Source organism: Drosophila santomea, chromosome 2L (genome assembly GCF_016746245.2).
Source record: "Drosophila santomea strain STO CAGO 1482 chromosome 2L, Prin_Dsan_1.1, whole genome shotgun sequence".
Lineage (NCBI taxonomy): Eukaryota > Metazoa > Arthropoda > Insecta > Diptera > Drosophilidae > Drosophila > Drosophila santomea.
Genome location: NC_053016.2, coordinates 210,183 through 221,639, shown reverse-complemented (window position 1 = coordinate 221,639; position 11,457 = coordinate 210,183). Strand labels below are relative to the sequence as shown.

Below are 11,457 nucleotides of genomic sequence, written 5' to 3'. Positions count from 1 at the left end.
TTTTAACAAATTTTCGCATTTTTGATAATTATACCAAAATTTGCGAAAAATGGCAAACACATAGTTTACCAAAAACTGGGCAAAAAAGGGTGGTACAGTAAAAATTAAGTAAAAATGTTGTACTACCAATTAACATAGCTAACTATACCTATCACAACCATTATTAAAATTGGCGAAATATTGCAAAAAATTTGCATTTCCTTTCGTCCTGGGCATTGAGAGTTTCCAGCCCAATGATTTGATAATTGTCCGGTGAAGTCTGCCGATCGCCGGAGATCAATGCTCACGGCCTCGATTTGGGTGAGCGCTGGAGCGGAGGCTGTACGTAGGCGGAAATGTTGCCCAGGAATCCGGCCAGCTTGTTGGGCAGCCAGCTTTCACGCGGAAAATGGCTGGCCTTGATCTGGCCAATGTCAAGTTCTGCAAACGTCTTTTTCAATTTCTGGTTCTCGGTTGTCAGGATGGCATATTCCTCGACGCCGCTGCGACTGGATACCAATGAGAGTCCGGGTTCTGAGATGGATTAATTGAGCATATACTTCAAAACTTCTAAGATGTTTTCCTCAAAAAAAGCATATAAAAAAAATGTTCTTTGTGTGAACTTTGGTGTTGTATTTAGATTTTTTTGCTATGCACTTGTAATTTTGTAATGTAATTGTATAGGGATGTATATTCTTAGTAATTGACTAAACTTAAAAAAAGACAACAAAGGAAGTAAAAATCCAATAAAGCAAACAAAGTGATACCCAAATGTTTTGAGTTCACAGGCACGAGAACGAAATTCTTTATATATTTAAAGGTGATCGAATATGGGATGAGGGTGGAGTTTTTGTTCTGAGGAGAGGAAAGGAACTTACAATAATTACAAAAGAGTACAAATGTATAATATACAATATATAAATCAGTGTATCCGCTTGGCCCGGCTCGCTTAGTTCGATGCGATAGTAAACTTTAAGTCTTATAGTCTATGATAACACTGCCCCAAGGTTTTGTTTTACCAAAATATGATTTTTTACGGATGCTCTTGGGCGACCGTGTTTAACACGGGTAAACAGTCAGATGCTGGATTGATCTTTTTTGTAACAGTGAATTTATAAGAGCCACAATTTTGACCCATATTTGGCACCCGCAAATACAATCTAGTTAACCAACGATCCTGAAGGGCAGAGTAATTTGCGCATACTTTTCTGGAGGCTTTTTGCTTTTTCCAGGTGTCCATCGATTTCAATTCATTTGAATTAGTGGAACTGAAGGAAGAGGGAGCGCTCGCAGGCCTCTTCAAGCAAAACTTGCTGCCGAACCTTCTCCTCGGGAGTGAGTTCTTTCACCAATTCGTCGAAGCCGTCGTCCGAGTAAGCGGGTTCTTCGTCTGCCATGCCCCCATCAATCTCTTCACCGGTGGCTGCTGGCAGAAGTGGCTCGCCTATGATGCTACGTATGTCATTGGGCAACGTTTCTGAGGCCTTGAGCTGCAGGTATATACCCTCAGCAACCTGCAAGGTTTTTTGAACATCTATATTTCCAGACAGTTCGTTCACATGCTTCAGGATTTCTGTGAACTCATACTGGCTCTCGATAATCACTCTCGTCTCCTGATCGAGGATAGCCACCGAGAAGAGTAGGTGGAAGTTGGGGCAGGGAAGCCGAGTCCACAGACATTCCCATAGCTTCAAAACGTCCTCGTTGTTTAGTTCCCGCTTGTACCAAACCAAGAGCCATCTGAAGCAGAAGTACATGTTGTCCGAGTCGTGGGATCTCATGTAGTTAAATAGGGGGGCATTGGCAAATTCAATAAGGCGACGAATCTGGGCGAACTGTGTCTTCATACCCGCCTGGTCGATGTCAAAGTTGGTGAACACCAGCTCCATGAAGCCCACAAAGCACCAGAAGGCGTCCACCTCGTTCACCTGGATCTCCAAAATGGGCGCAAGCAGATCGGACATTCCCTGAACGTAACCAAGATCAAAGTTGTACATCACGTAAGTCATAAGGATACCCTGGAGAAGGGTTAGATTGGGATTATCCTCTCCGGCAAAGAATTGCAGAGAACGATCTGTGCGTTTCACATCCTTTTCAATCTGGCACTTGCGCTCCCGGTAGCCACAGAAGTTCGCTTCCTGGGCCGTAGTCATAGCCAGCCACTGGGCCTTCATGTTGTAGTACTCAATAGACTTTTGCTTACGGCGCTCGATCCGCTCCACATGAGTATCAGACCAAAGGTAGTAGTTGAGAAGGAACTTCCATACCTCTGACCGCAGGCTCTGGACGACGCCGCCGCGGAAGATGATCTCCTTGATTCGTGCGCTATCGGAAATTCGCCCGTCTGGCGTCTGAAACTCCAGCCACTGAGTCTCGCTTAGGGGAAGACCTGCCAAGTTTAGTTACTATTAGTTCATTCCTAAGCGTTTTTATCTCAAAAAAAAAAATGGAGTCAAGATTTCTCTTTTAAGATTAGAGTTAATATCGACCCACCTCTCTCCACCCGCTGGCGATCAGGCAAGTTGTTAACTATTTTTTCGTCCTGGGCATTAAGAGTTTCCAGCTCACTGTCGGCGGGAGACTTCTCTGCACTGCCCCCACGACTCTGTCCGTTCGAGGAACTGGCACTATTCGTGCTGCCACTTAGCCCAATAATTTGATAATTGTCCGGTGAAGTCTGCCGATCGCCGGAGATCAATGCACCCGGCCTCGATTTGGGTGAGCGCTGGAACGGAGGCTGTACGTAGTCGGGAATGTTGCCCAGGAATCCGGCCAGCTTGTTGGGCAGCCAGCTTTCACGTGGCAAATGGCTGGCCTTGATCTGGCCAATGTCAAGTTCTGCAAACGTCTTTTTCAATTTCTGGTTCTCGGTTGTCAGGATGGCATATTCCTCGCCGCCGCTCCGACTGGTCTCGGCGTTCTCGATAAGGTGCTGATCGCGCATCGAGCGCACAAACAGGTCTGCGTTTCCGTGCTGGAAAAAGAACTCACTGTGCAAGCCATTGGCCCCTTTCCGCATAAAGCGGATCGTCTGTCCGCGATGGCGCACCTCTACGGACGACAAGTCTTCCAGTTGAGCGCGCATGATTCGCGAACGGGTGCTCGCCCCACCGCTCGGTTCAGTGGGCCTAGTGTTGAAGGCACGGCACTCGGAGGTGGTGCGTGTTCGCCCGGAAATCCTGTCTACCAGCGCCCAGTCGCCCTGGTCCTGGCTGTCGTCCGCGATCATGATGCTGTCATTGGGCTGCCACTCCAGCAACAGCCTCCTGCGGGGCAGTTCCGCGGAGGTTCGCGAATACTCCACCAGGGAAAGAGAGCCGCTGGTGTTCAGATCAGCTATGTGCTCCGCACTGGCTTTCTTCAGCAGCACGCCGTCGTGGGTGAAGAGGATCTTTGGATCGGAACACGGAAGAACGGGGAACGTAATGCCACCATGAAACCATGAGTCAGGTGAAAAGCGAGACACTTACGTTTCCCGTTCCCTGCAGCGGCAGATTCTGCACGTCCTCCTCCACAGATGACAACTGCGATTCGCTCAAAACGCCCAGCTGCACTTGTTGGCAGCGGTCATATCGCACCGATTCGTCCATGGCTGCCGGCGATTAGGTCTTCCTGCGTTGTATTTCCACTGAGCCTGCGCTATTACGTTTCAGATATAAACAATTGTCCAACGGAAGGTGCTAAATTTTACATGACAGCGTTTTGTTTGGGGTATTTTATCAGCGAAGTAAAGATGGCCACATTCCAGGGCTCTAGTCTACCGATGTGGCAGGCTTAGTTTTCAAACTGTCTGGCAACCACACTAGTACGGGGGCACTTTGAAATAATTGTGAACTTCAATTGGAATTGAAAACTGCTACTAGTTAACACTTAATAGTGTTTATGTTCTATAGATTTAGCGCCAGGCGAATAGAAATTTTAAGAATTTCTAGACTTCCTAAAAACATTGTATGTTTTTCTCAGCTTTTCTAGCCTGCAGTTTCCTTCATTCCCTTTTCAGCAGTGCCTCACCAAACGGAGTTAATTTTCCCTTTGATCACCTGTCGTGTTCAGCACATTTTAAATTGGTAACTTTTGTACACACATTGGGGCAAGTGTACCTCTTAAAAGTCTAAGAACGTCTCGACCACCGACCCCGCATAACCACACCATAGCAGTTCCAATCGAGAGTGAAAGTAATTCGCAGAACAACAGAGCACGATCAATTTCGTTTCTCTTGACTCTCTTTGATTTCACCGAGAACTGAGATAATTTTAAAATAAGCAAACATATCTAGTTGTACTTTGTAAATAGGCTAAATGATCTACGTTGCCTCTTCGGGGTGTTTTGAAAACTTTTCTCAGAGTTTAGTTTGCCCGAGAACGTCGTACAAAGCACAAGCACTTGACAATTTTAAAATTCTGAAATATAATGAAACCTAATCAGAAAATATAAGCCAAATACAGGTGGGTGAAGAACATTGCAGAGCTAAACAAGAATAAAATAGTTTACATTTTTAAAGCGTCAGAAACATATATGCATATTTGAATTTAAATTCAGTGGTGTGGAAAAACAAGTCAACGTCAAGTTCGAGTTATATAATTAATGTTAACAAAATTGCCTAAGAATGTCAACAAATGCGATGCATCACCTAACTATATGAACTTTTTTCCCAAAAGTTTCCAGTCGTCAAAATTGTAAAAACACTTTACATCTTCGTTTATATCAGTTTTGTAATAAGACATCATTATTTTGAAAATTTGTCAACGAATCCGAACAAAATGAACCACTATCTTAATACGCGCAGTTGTGAGACGAGAAAAAAAGTCCCTTAACAGATTTCTACTTATGTTACGAGAAGTAAAATACTCTCTTTCTTGCTTTGATATCACCTTCTAGCTCTCGAACTCTCCTGCTTGAAGATTGGGCAAACCAAAATATTTATTTCGTTATTTTGAGAGAAAAAAAATATCCACAGAGCCAAAAAACATGAAAATCGGTGCGCCAGAAATAGCGCCACCCACTGAAAGTTTTAAAAACTAAATTGACTTACAGAGTATTTATAAAAGAGATAGCGATGAGCCATTGTGTGCCAGTTTTCTAAATCACTTTCCTTGTTTTCAGAACCTCATGGACAATTCAATGCGGCCTAAACGAAATCGTCGTCACAGCAGGTAAGATTAAAAAAAAAATGATTTGCTATTTTTGTTACTCATTTTGCGCGCTTTTTCAGACGAGCCTGGCCACCGGAGGAGGAGCTGCACCCAGCAACCCGAGCCGCAAAGAGGTTATTTACTCCCGACATCAAGAGGATGCTAAAGGATTGGTTAATTCGTCGCCGGGAGAATCCTTATCCCAGCAGGGAGGAGAAAAAACAGCTTGCTGCAGAGACTGGGCTCACATACACTCAGATTTGCAATTGGTTCGCAAACTGGCGAAGAAAGCTTAAGAACTCGGAGCGAGAGAAAGCCAAGAAATCCTGGGGTCACCTTATCAAAAATTACAACCACAATGCCCGGGGTAATGTGGAACAATTTAGCATCTCGTCGGAGGACAGTATTTGGGAGGAGGAAATGCACTCGTGTCCTGCGGAGGATGACGATGGAGACGATAATGACGAGTTTTCAAGCCACAGCACTGGTAGCGATGGCAATGCCAATAACGAATCTTCATCCCCATACAAGCCGATTGTGATTGTAGGATCTGCAGGATTGTCCGAGCGGATACCCATTTTATCAGAAGCACAACCAGGGGGCAGGGCCAAGTACAAGCACCAGATGATGGAAAAGTATCTGCGGGATAGTTCCACGGCAAAAACGACCAGTCAACAGGGCACACAACTGAACAAGTGGCTGGAAAGTGCAGCAAAGTTCACACCGGACAGGAACAATTATCACATCGAGTGGAATACGAGCAGGTAACATAGTTCGAAGCTGCCATGGTTAAATGTGATAATAAAACGATTCAATTTAGGCAGAAAGCTGGCAGTAACGGCAGTTGTGGACAAACGATCTTTACCACAGATGTGCCTGAGCCTGCTCGTGGTGATCACTGGATGCTTCATCATAAGGACGAATTGGAAGCGGCAGAGGCCTTGGCCAACCTCGCCTTTAACAGCAGGCAACGCTGGCACCATATCTAAAGACTGAGGACTCCGGAACTGACGCCATCATTCCAGCAGAAGTTTCAGGCCCCGTTGGAAAGTGCAATCTAGTCAAATGGGCTTCTTCTGGTTTTCATTTTCAAACTTTACAGTACAATAATCTCACGTTACCAGGATTTTGTTCAACTTTTAGCGACACTCATTTAATTTATGTGATAAATTAAGACGATCATATTTATGTGAACTGAAAACCAGATTGCGCCGAGAGTTAACAATTACTACAGCTAGTTTAGAGTGAAAAACAATTATATAATTTTCGTTTCTTGTTATTTAACAAACTTGACTCATTTGGACTTCTACGTAGACTCTGGCGTTCCCTCCCTATCCTGGTTTTTTGCGTGGACATCAAGTACGCGCACAAAACTGTTTTGATGCGCCTGCAGTTGCTGAATAAGGTGGCCAGCTGCTTGATTAAGAGTCTGGACAAGTTGTGCCTGGGCCGCTTGCAGGCCGGGCATCTGGGCGTAGTCGACAAGCTGGTTCCTACTCAGTATGGTCTCCTCCACGATGCCTCCCAGCAGGACCATTTGCGGCACCCTGCGTACGATTCGCAGCATTGCGGCAGACTTTTGCGGATCCGGTGAGAAGACGACGCAATGATTGGAGTGAAACAGGGGCACAATCGCTTCGTATCGAGTGTTTTTTACCGCCTGTTCGATGATTTTGCTGCCGTAGGACTTGAGGTGCAGGTTCTGCTTGTGCAGCTGAACGCGCACGCGGAATATGTCATCGGCTGTTATAGAATTTAGGTGAAAGAAGGCCACCAGCCGAGAGTGATCCAGCCAATTGCGCACCTCGCGTGCGATGATCTCGTTGTATGGATTCTCCTGCTGCTGCTGTGTGCGCTCCGCACGCGTTTTGAAGCAGCTCTTAGCCTTTGGGAGCTCCGGATATTTCGGTTGGGTGACTGCGACTACCCGAGCACGCTCGTAGTGCGGCGCTTTCGGGCGCTGTATGTTGATCTTACCCCTAAAGCGAAGGAATTGTAGCGCCGGAGTACTGGTCTTGGCCAGGGGAAGACCTAAAATTATTTAAAATCAGTAAAAGGCCGAACATACATGTTACAGAGTTACACAACAATAGTCTGAGCCAGGCCAAGCCAATCAATTAAACCTTTAAAAACCGTGCAACTTACTCCTTTGTATCAGGCTCGTCATGCTGTATAACTGTTTTAAAGTTTATAATCTCTAAAACTAGGAACTTCTTATTTAACTTTATTTTTACTACAACGATGTTTACTCGTTGTTATCGATAGCTATAGGTATTTGTGTCCATCGATGTTTCGCCGGTTGGCGTTGCCACCTCGTCAGACCTTGCCTCGGTCGCAATATTTTTAAGTTAGAAAAATAAATTTGAAAGTCTCGGAAAAGTTTTGGGAGGAGAATAAAACTTGATTTTTAGCATTTGCTCCCGATTTTAACCGATTCCACACAGCTTTTACCCTGGTAAAAATAAACTCGAAAAACACCTACAACGATTGCATAGGTATAGAATTTATTTAATTACAGTTATAACATTAACATCTATATATATATGTATATATATAATGCATATATGTATGTATAAGTTGTATTTCGCTATGGGGTTCGATTTGGATTTACGGCCCGAGAAACCTATAGAACCTATAGAATCTGGGAGCGGAGAAAATAAAAACAAACCAAATGTATGAAATAAGTGTAATTTAATCGTTTTCTTCAAAGTAACTTAGAAAATAACTAAAAAGTCTCTTAAATCATACAACTTATACATTAACATATTTTTAACAGCGCTTTCTATGTTTCATCTTGAAAACGTGTTCATTTTATTTTCTGAATTATTCTCTTTTTAACTTCTTTTGTTTATCTGTTTCTGGGTGACCTGTTGTAGATCTGATCTCTCGTGTTCTTGTATCGTTAATTATGTTATATAATGTACAGATTTCCTTTTAGTTTAGTTTTAAAACATACAACTAAATACACGCTAAACACTAATTAAACTGTATTTACATTTTATACTTGTTAGAGCCTAAATAATTTAAATATGTTACAGATGTATTTTTTAATTTTCTGTTTTTTTTTCACTCGTGTGTTCTGCTTTCTATATTATTCCGGTTACATAATTTACAAGTCGTGTGAAAACTTACGTTTAAAGTTAGGGAGTGTTCAGAGAGGGTACTATATAGGTTTTTGTATTATTTTGTGAGTGGTATGTTTACGTGTTGGTTTTTTGTAGGGGGTCAGAATAATGGTATAAACATAATGGAGGATCCTGAAACTACCCAACATTGTACAAAGTTTCGCTCACAAAAACTAAAAAGTGGGAGGAGACCGGAACACCTACGTTCAGATTTATACCAGTGAGTTGTAGTTAGGTTTGTGGCAGTGGTGAAGGTGTTAAAAAATGTAATGGAAAAACAAAAGTTTGCCGTCTTTTGTAAACAGAAGACCTGCAGCGTCAAATCGGAAACTATTGGTAGTTTTACTAGAAGAGAAGAAACTCTGGTGCAGAGTGAAATAAACACGAAGTGAAACGTGTCTAAGCTCTAAAGTAGTGGGCTTAACATATTAATTATAATAAAATACGCGTCTAGATAAATAATCGTAGTATAATGTATGTGTGTGTATGTTATCGTAGGAAAAGCCTCTGGGCGCATCTCTAAACCTAATTGTGCTTTAACAGCATGGGCGACAGTCCGGACTTATCTGAAGTTCTTTGGGTCTATGCTAGGCCCCGTATGCTAGTTTTATATTCAGGCATTCCATAGAGCCAAGGAACCGATCTGTCAAAAATAAAATGGTCGGTTGTTCGAAGGCGGAAACTTTGTATAACGAGGTGTAGTTACTTTTCTATCGAAGTAGTCGAAAGTTATTCACCAATTAAAACTTAATCGTGTTAGGATTAGGATCGAATATTAATATTATGTACGGGTAGTAGTATGCATAGTACAGTAAACAGTTAATATGTTGTAAGCTTTCTGTAACATTTCTTTCAATTTGTATGTGTAGGTTTGTTTTTGTGTTTGTTTCTTCCTTTTTAAATAAGCAAAAATAAAACTTTCTTTCTTGAGATCAAACTTAACGATACTTTGCAAGCTTTTTCTTAAAGGTTTTTAATTACGGAGAGTTATATAATTAATTTAGACAAATATTTTGCTTTCAATGTGTCGGAATTTAAAGGGTTTTCTTTCATTTTGTTTGAGTCTCTTGCGGATCTCTTTACATTTATATGTGATCTTGGCCTCAATGTATTTTTGCATTCTTGCATTTATTTATTCAAACTTTAGTTTGCATGCTTCTTCTTGTTTAAGTTGTTTTTGTTGTGTTTTGTTTTCCTTTGCTTTTTTAAACTTTTGCTTGTTTAATCGCTATTTAAAATTACTTAAAATACTAGAAGAGCGTAACATGTTTTTGTTGGTTTCTTTTTCTGGTTCCTCATTTGTTGTTGTACAATCCTGTGAAGTTTAACGTCCGGGTATATTCTATGGTTCAAAGTCCGTTGGTTTTGTATTTTCAGTGGTTTAGACAGTGGCGATGACAATCAGGAGATGTGCCAGCTCGGATACGCGATTCTTAAGATCAGGAGCGGCGCGCTCTAGGTTTTCATTAGCGAAATCGCATGACGGAAATATGTGTACCACGAAGGCCGCTTGCTCACTTCCTGGAATGGGTATGTTCACAATGCCGGCAGCCATTTTCTGTTGTAAATAGGTAATGAAACCGGTCTGGAGGTTCCTTGAATGCTGCAGTACATCGGCGTGATCTCTTCCGCAGGGCAAAGCCAACAACATGCAATGCTCCTTGTCAACCTGGGTGTTTTAAGTGAATGATATTAGCGATGTTCCAACTTTTAAATTCATATACCATGCAAAGCTACATGTATAATTTGTATATACATACCTGCATCTTCTTGGCGACTCCCTCCAGTTGTGTCTGCTCCAGTCGCATTCTTTGCGCAATCCTCAGCAACGGTGTATTGGTCTCCACCAAACTGGGAAGTGACACTCTTGCCACATCGGGGTTTCCATGCACAAAGTGCATTTGGACGGCGGCCTGATCTGTTTTAAGGGCCAGTAAGCCCTGCCACATTACCGGATAGCGCTGCAGCAGAGTAACCAGCGAATCACCTGGTGGAGGCGCCATCGCTGGTGATGCTTGCTGGGCGGCCATTTCCATACCTGCCGGCAAAGCAGGTGGCAGATGATCCTGCTGTTGTTTAACTGCGATTGCAAAGTTAGAATATTCGTTAAAACTATTTTATTACATATTTTCACGGTCAGTAGATACTTACCGACAGCTGCTATCATTGACATGCGGTCCATCTCATCCAGCTGCATATCCATTGCCTTGCCTGAGTGATGGTGGTTTCCTGGCTGCACGCTGCCATCCCGTCCGATAAACGGACTTCCAGAGGAAACTGCAGGCATTTGTTGTGGCACCACCACACTAATGGTTGCAGTTGGGCGATGGGCTGGCGGTGGTTCCAGTTGCAAGCCACCACTCTCGTACATGCCCCTGGATGCAATTTCGCTGAAATGGGCGGGAGGAATCCGCGTATTGTGTACGTATACCTGTGCCATTTGCGGAGAGTCTGGAAGAAACAATGGTTACCGGTTTAGGGAGTCACTAGGCATAAAACGATGAGAACTTACCAGCTGCTGTGCGATCCTGGGGACTTTGCAAACTGTGGGGAACTGCAATAGTCCTTGGAGGGCCACTACCAGGGCGTCGTAACTCTAGCGGCGGACTGCTGCCCATCTTGTCATCGTAGTCGCCACCTCGCATTAAATGATGCTGGTAGAGCATGAAATCCCTAGATGCAGCCACTCCTCGATACGTGGAATCGTTCTGAAAAACAAGTAGTGGCCGAAAAATTGTTGTAAGAAAAAGCTTTAACTGCAGTACTCAAAATAATATGACTACACGAAGAACTTAGTTTGGTTACGCTACATGAAAGCTCCGCAAGTAAAACTTGTGTATTACCGGTGTTATGGGCGAAGCCTGCTGATGAGCTGGAGGCGGACTCTGGGTTCGCCGTCCACTGACATAAGCACCCAGGTCATGCTGCATCCAAAGTTAGCAATTCGATTGTAAAATAATTTTAGGGTTAGTAATAAACTCAATTTTGATTTTTAATGGTTAGCCATAATTATGTTTAGGTAAGGAGAAATCTTGAAGACTTTTGTAGTTCGCTTAAATTAAGAGTATTATGCATTGTTACTTACCAGACTGGCGTCGAAGGGTGGAACTCCGGAAATGCCGGGCGGTAAAACCAAAGGAGATACTCTCGGCTGGCTCTGCGGACTAATGTTTGGGATGGCTGTGCGCATGCCTGTAAAGATTTTAAAGTTAGCTATGACC

The 11,457-nt window shown here is 43.1% G+C and overlaps 4 protein-coding genes across 14 annotated transcripts in view; 1 reads left to right on the top strand and 3 right to left on the bottom strand.

Annotated features, from left to right (window-relative positions):
* Positions 1-588: 588 nt before the first annotated feature.
* On the bottom strand, positions 589-3,715 carry LOC120457061. The gene is made up of 3 exons (XM_039644241.2): positions 3,450-3,715; positions 2,473-3,370; positions 589-2,368 (listed from the first exon to the last, which is right to left on the bottom strand). The coding sequence occupies exons 1-3, from the start codon at positions 3,567-3,569 to the stop codon at positions 1,239-1,241; spliced, it is 2,148 nt and encodes a 715-aa protein (XP_039500175.1). The 5' UTR covers positions 3,570-3,715; the 3' UTR covers positions 589-1,238.
* Positions 3,716-4,293: 578 nt separating this feature from the next.
* On the top strand, positions 4,294-6,354 carry LOC120458301 (homeobox protein Mohawk). 3 transcript variants are annotated; one of them, XM_039645902.2, is made up of 5 exons: positions 4,294-4,424; positions 5,083-5,132; positions 5,192-5,598; positions 5,659-5,875; positions 5,932-6,354. In XM_039645902.2, exons 2-5 carry the CDS (start codon positions 5,089-5,091, stop codon positions 6,098-6,100), a joined length of 837 nt encoding a protein of 278 aa, XP_039501836.1. In that variant the 5' UTR covers positions 4,294-4,424; positions 5,083-5,088; the 3' UTR covers positions 6,101-6,354. The 3 variants fall into 3 exon arrangements, with proteins under 3 accessions (XP_039501836.1, XP_039501834.1, XP_039501835.1); XM_039645900.1 differs by having other exon boundaries at positions 5,192-5,875; positions 5,932-6,352; XM_039645901.2 differs by lacking the exon at positions 4,294-4,424 and adding an exon at positions 4,996-5,014 and having other exon boundaries at positions 5,192-5,875; positions 5,932-6,353.
* LOC120458303 (39S ribosomal protein L10, mitochondrial) lies at positions 6,350-7,409 on the bottom strand. Its single transcript, XM_039645903.1, has 2 exons — positions 7,257-7,409; positions 6,350-7,142 (listed from the first exon to the last, which is right to left on the bottom strand). Exons 1-2 carry the CDS (start codon positions 7,276-7,278, stop codon positions 6,418-6,420), a joined length of 747 nt encoding a protein of 248 aa, XP_039501837.1. The 5' UTR covers positions 7,279-7,409; the 3' UTR covers positions 6,350-6,417.
* A 376-nt stretch (positions 7,410-7,785) lies between these two features.
* The window catches only part of LOC120444616 (protein split ends), a 46,116-nt gene continuing 42,444 nt past the window's right edge, over positions 7,786-11,457 (bottom strand). For 7 of the 9 annotated variants that reach the window (XM_039624451.1, XM_039624533.1, XM_039624940.1 and 4 more), the window contains 6 exons: positions 11,322-11,428; positions 11,080-11,160; positions 10,749-10,944; positions 10,388-10,687; positions 9,997-10,316; positions 7,786-9,905 (listed from right to left, as the gene is read on the bottom strand). In XM_039624451.1, the coding sequence (XP_039480385.1) occupies positions 9,618-9,905; positions 9,997-10,316; positions 10,388-10,687; positions 10,749-10,944; positions 11,080-11,160; positions 11,322-11,428 (1,292 nt within the window). In that variant the 3' untranslated portion in view covers positions 7,786-9,617. The remainder of the gene's footprint in view (positions 9,906-9,996; positions 10,317-10,387; positions 10,688-10,748; positions 10,945-11,079; positions 11,161-11,321; positions 11,429-11,457) is intronic. The other 2 variants (XM_039624620.1, XM_039624703.1) reach the window with 1 other exon arrangement.

Coding starts and splice junctions, on each gene's coding strand:
- LOC120457061 (XM_039644241.2), bottom strand. CDS start 3,569: ATGGACGAATCGGTGCGATATGACCGCTGCCAACAAGTGCAGCTGGGC. Junction 3,371..3,449: donor CGCTGCAGGGAACGGGAAAC/GTAAGTGTCTCG, acceptor TCCGATCCAAAG/ATCCTCTTCACCCACGACGG. Junction 2,369..2,472: donor TCGCCAGCGGGTGGAGAGAG/GTGGGTCGATAT, acceptor TAAACTTGGCAG/GTCTTCCCCTAAGCGAGACT.
- LOC120458301 (XM_039645901.2), top strand. CDS start 5,089: ATGGACAATTCAATGCGGCCTAAACGAAATCGTCGTCACAGCAG. Junction 5,133..5,191: donor CGAAATCGTCGTCACAGCAG/GTAAGATTAAAA, acceptor GCGCTTTTTCAG/ACGAGCCTGGCCACCGGAGG. Junction 5,876..5,931: donor ATCGAGTGGAATACGAGCAG/GTAACATAGTTC, acceptor GATTCAATTTAG/GCAGAAAGCTGGCAGTAACG.
- LOC120458303 (XM_039645903.1), bottom strand. CDS start 7,278: ATGACGAGCCTGATACAAAGGA. Junction 7,143..7,256: donor GACGAGCCTGATACAAAGGA/GTAAGTTGCACG, acceptor AAATAATTTTAG/GTCTTCCCCTGGCCAAGACC.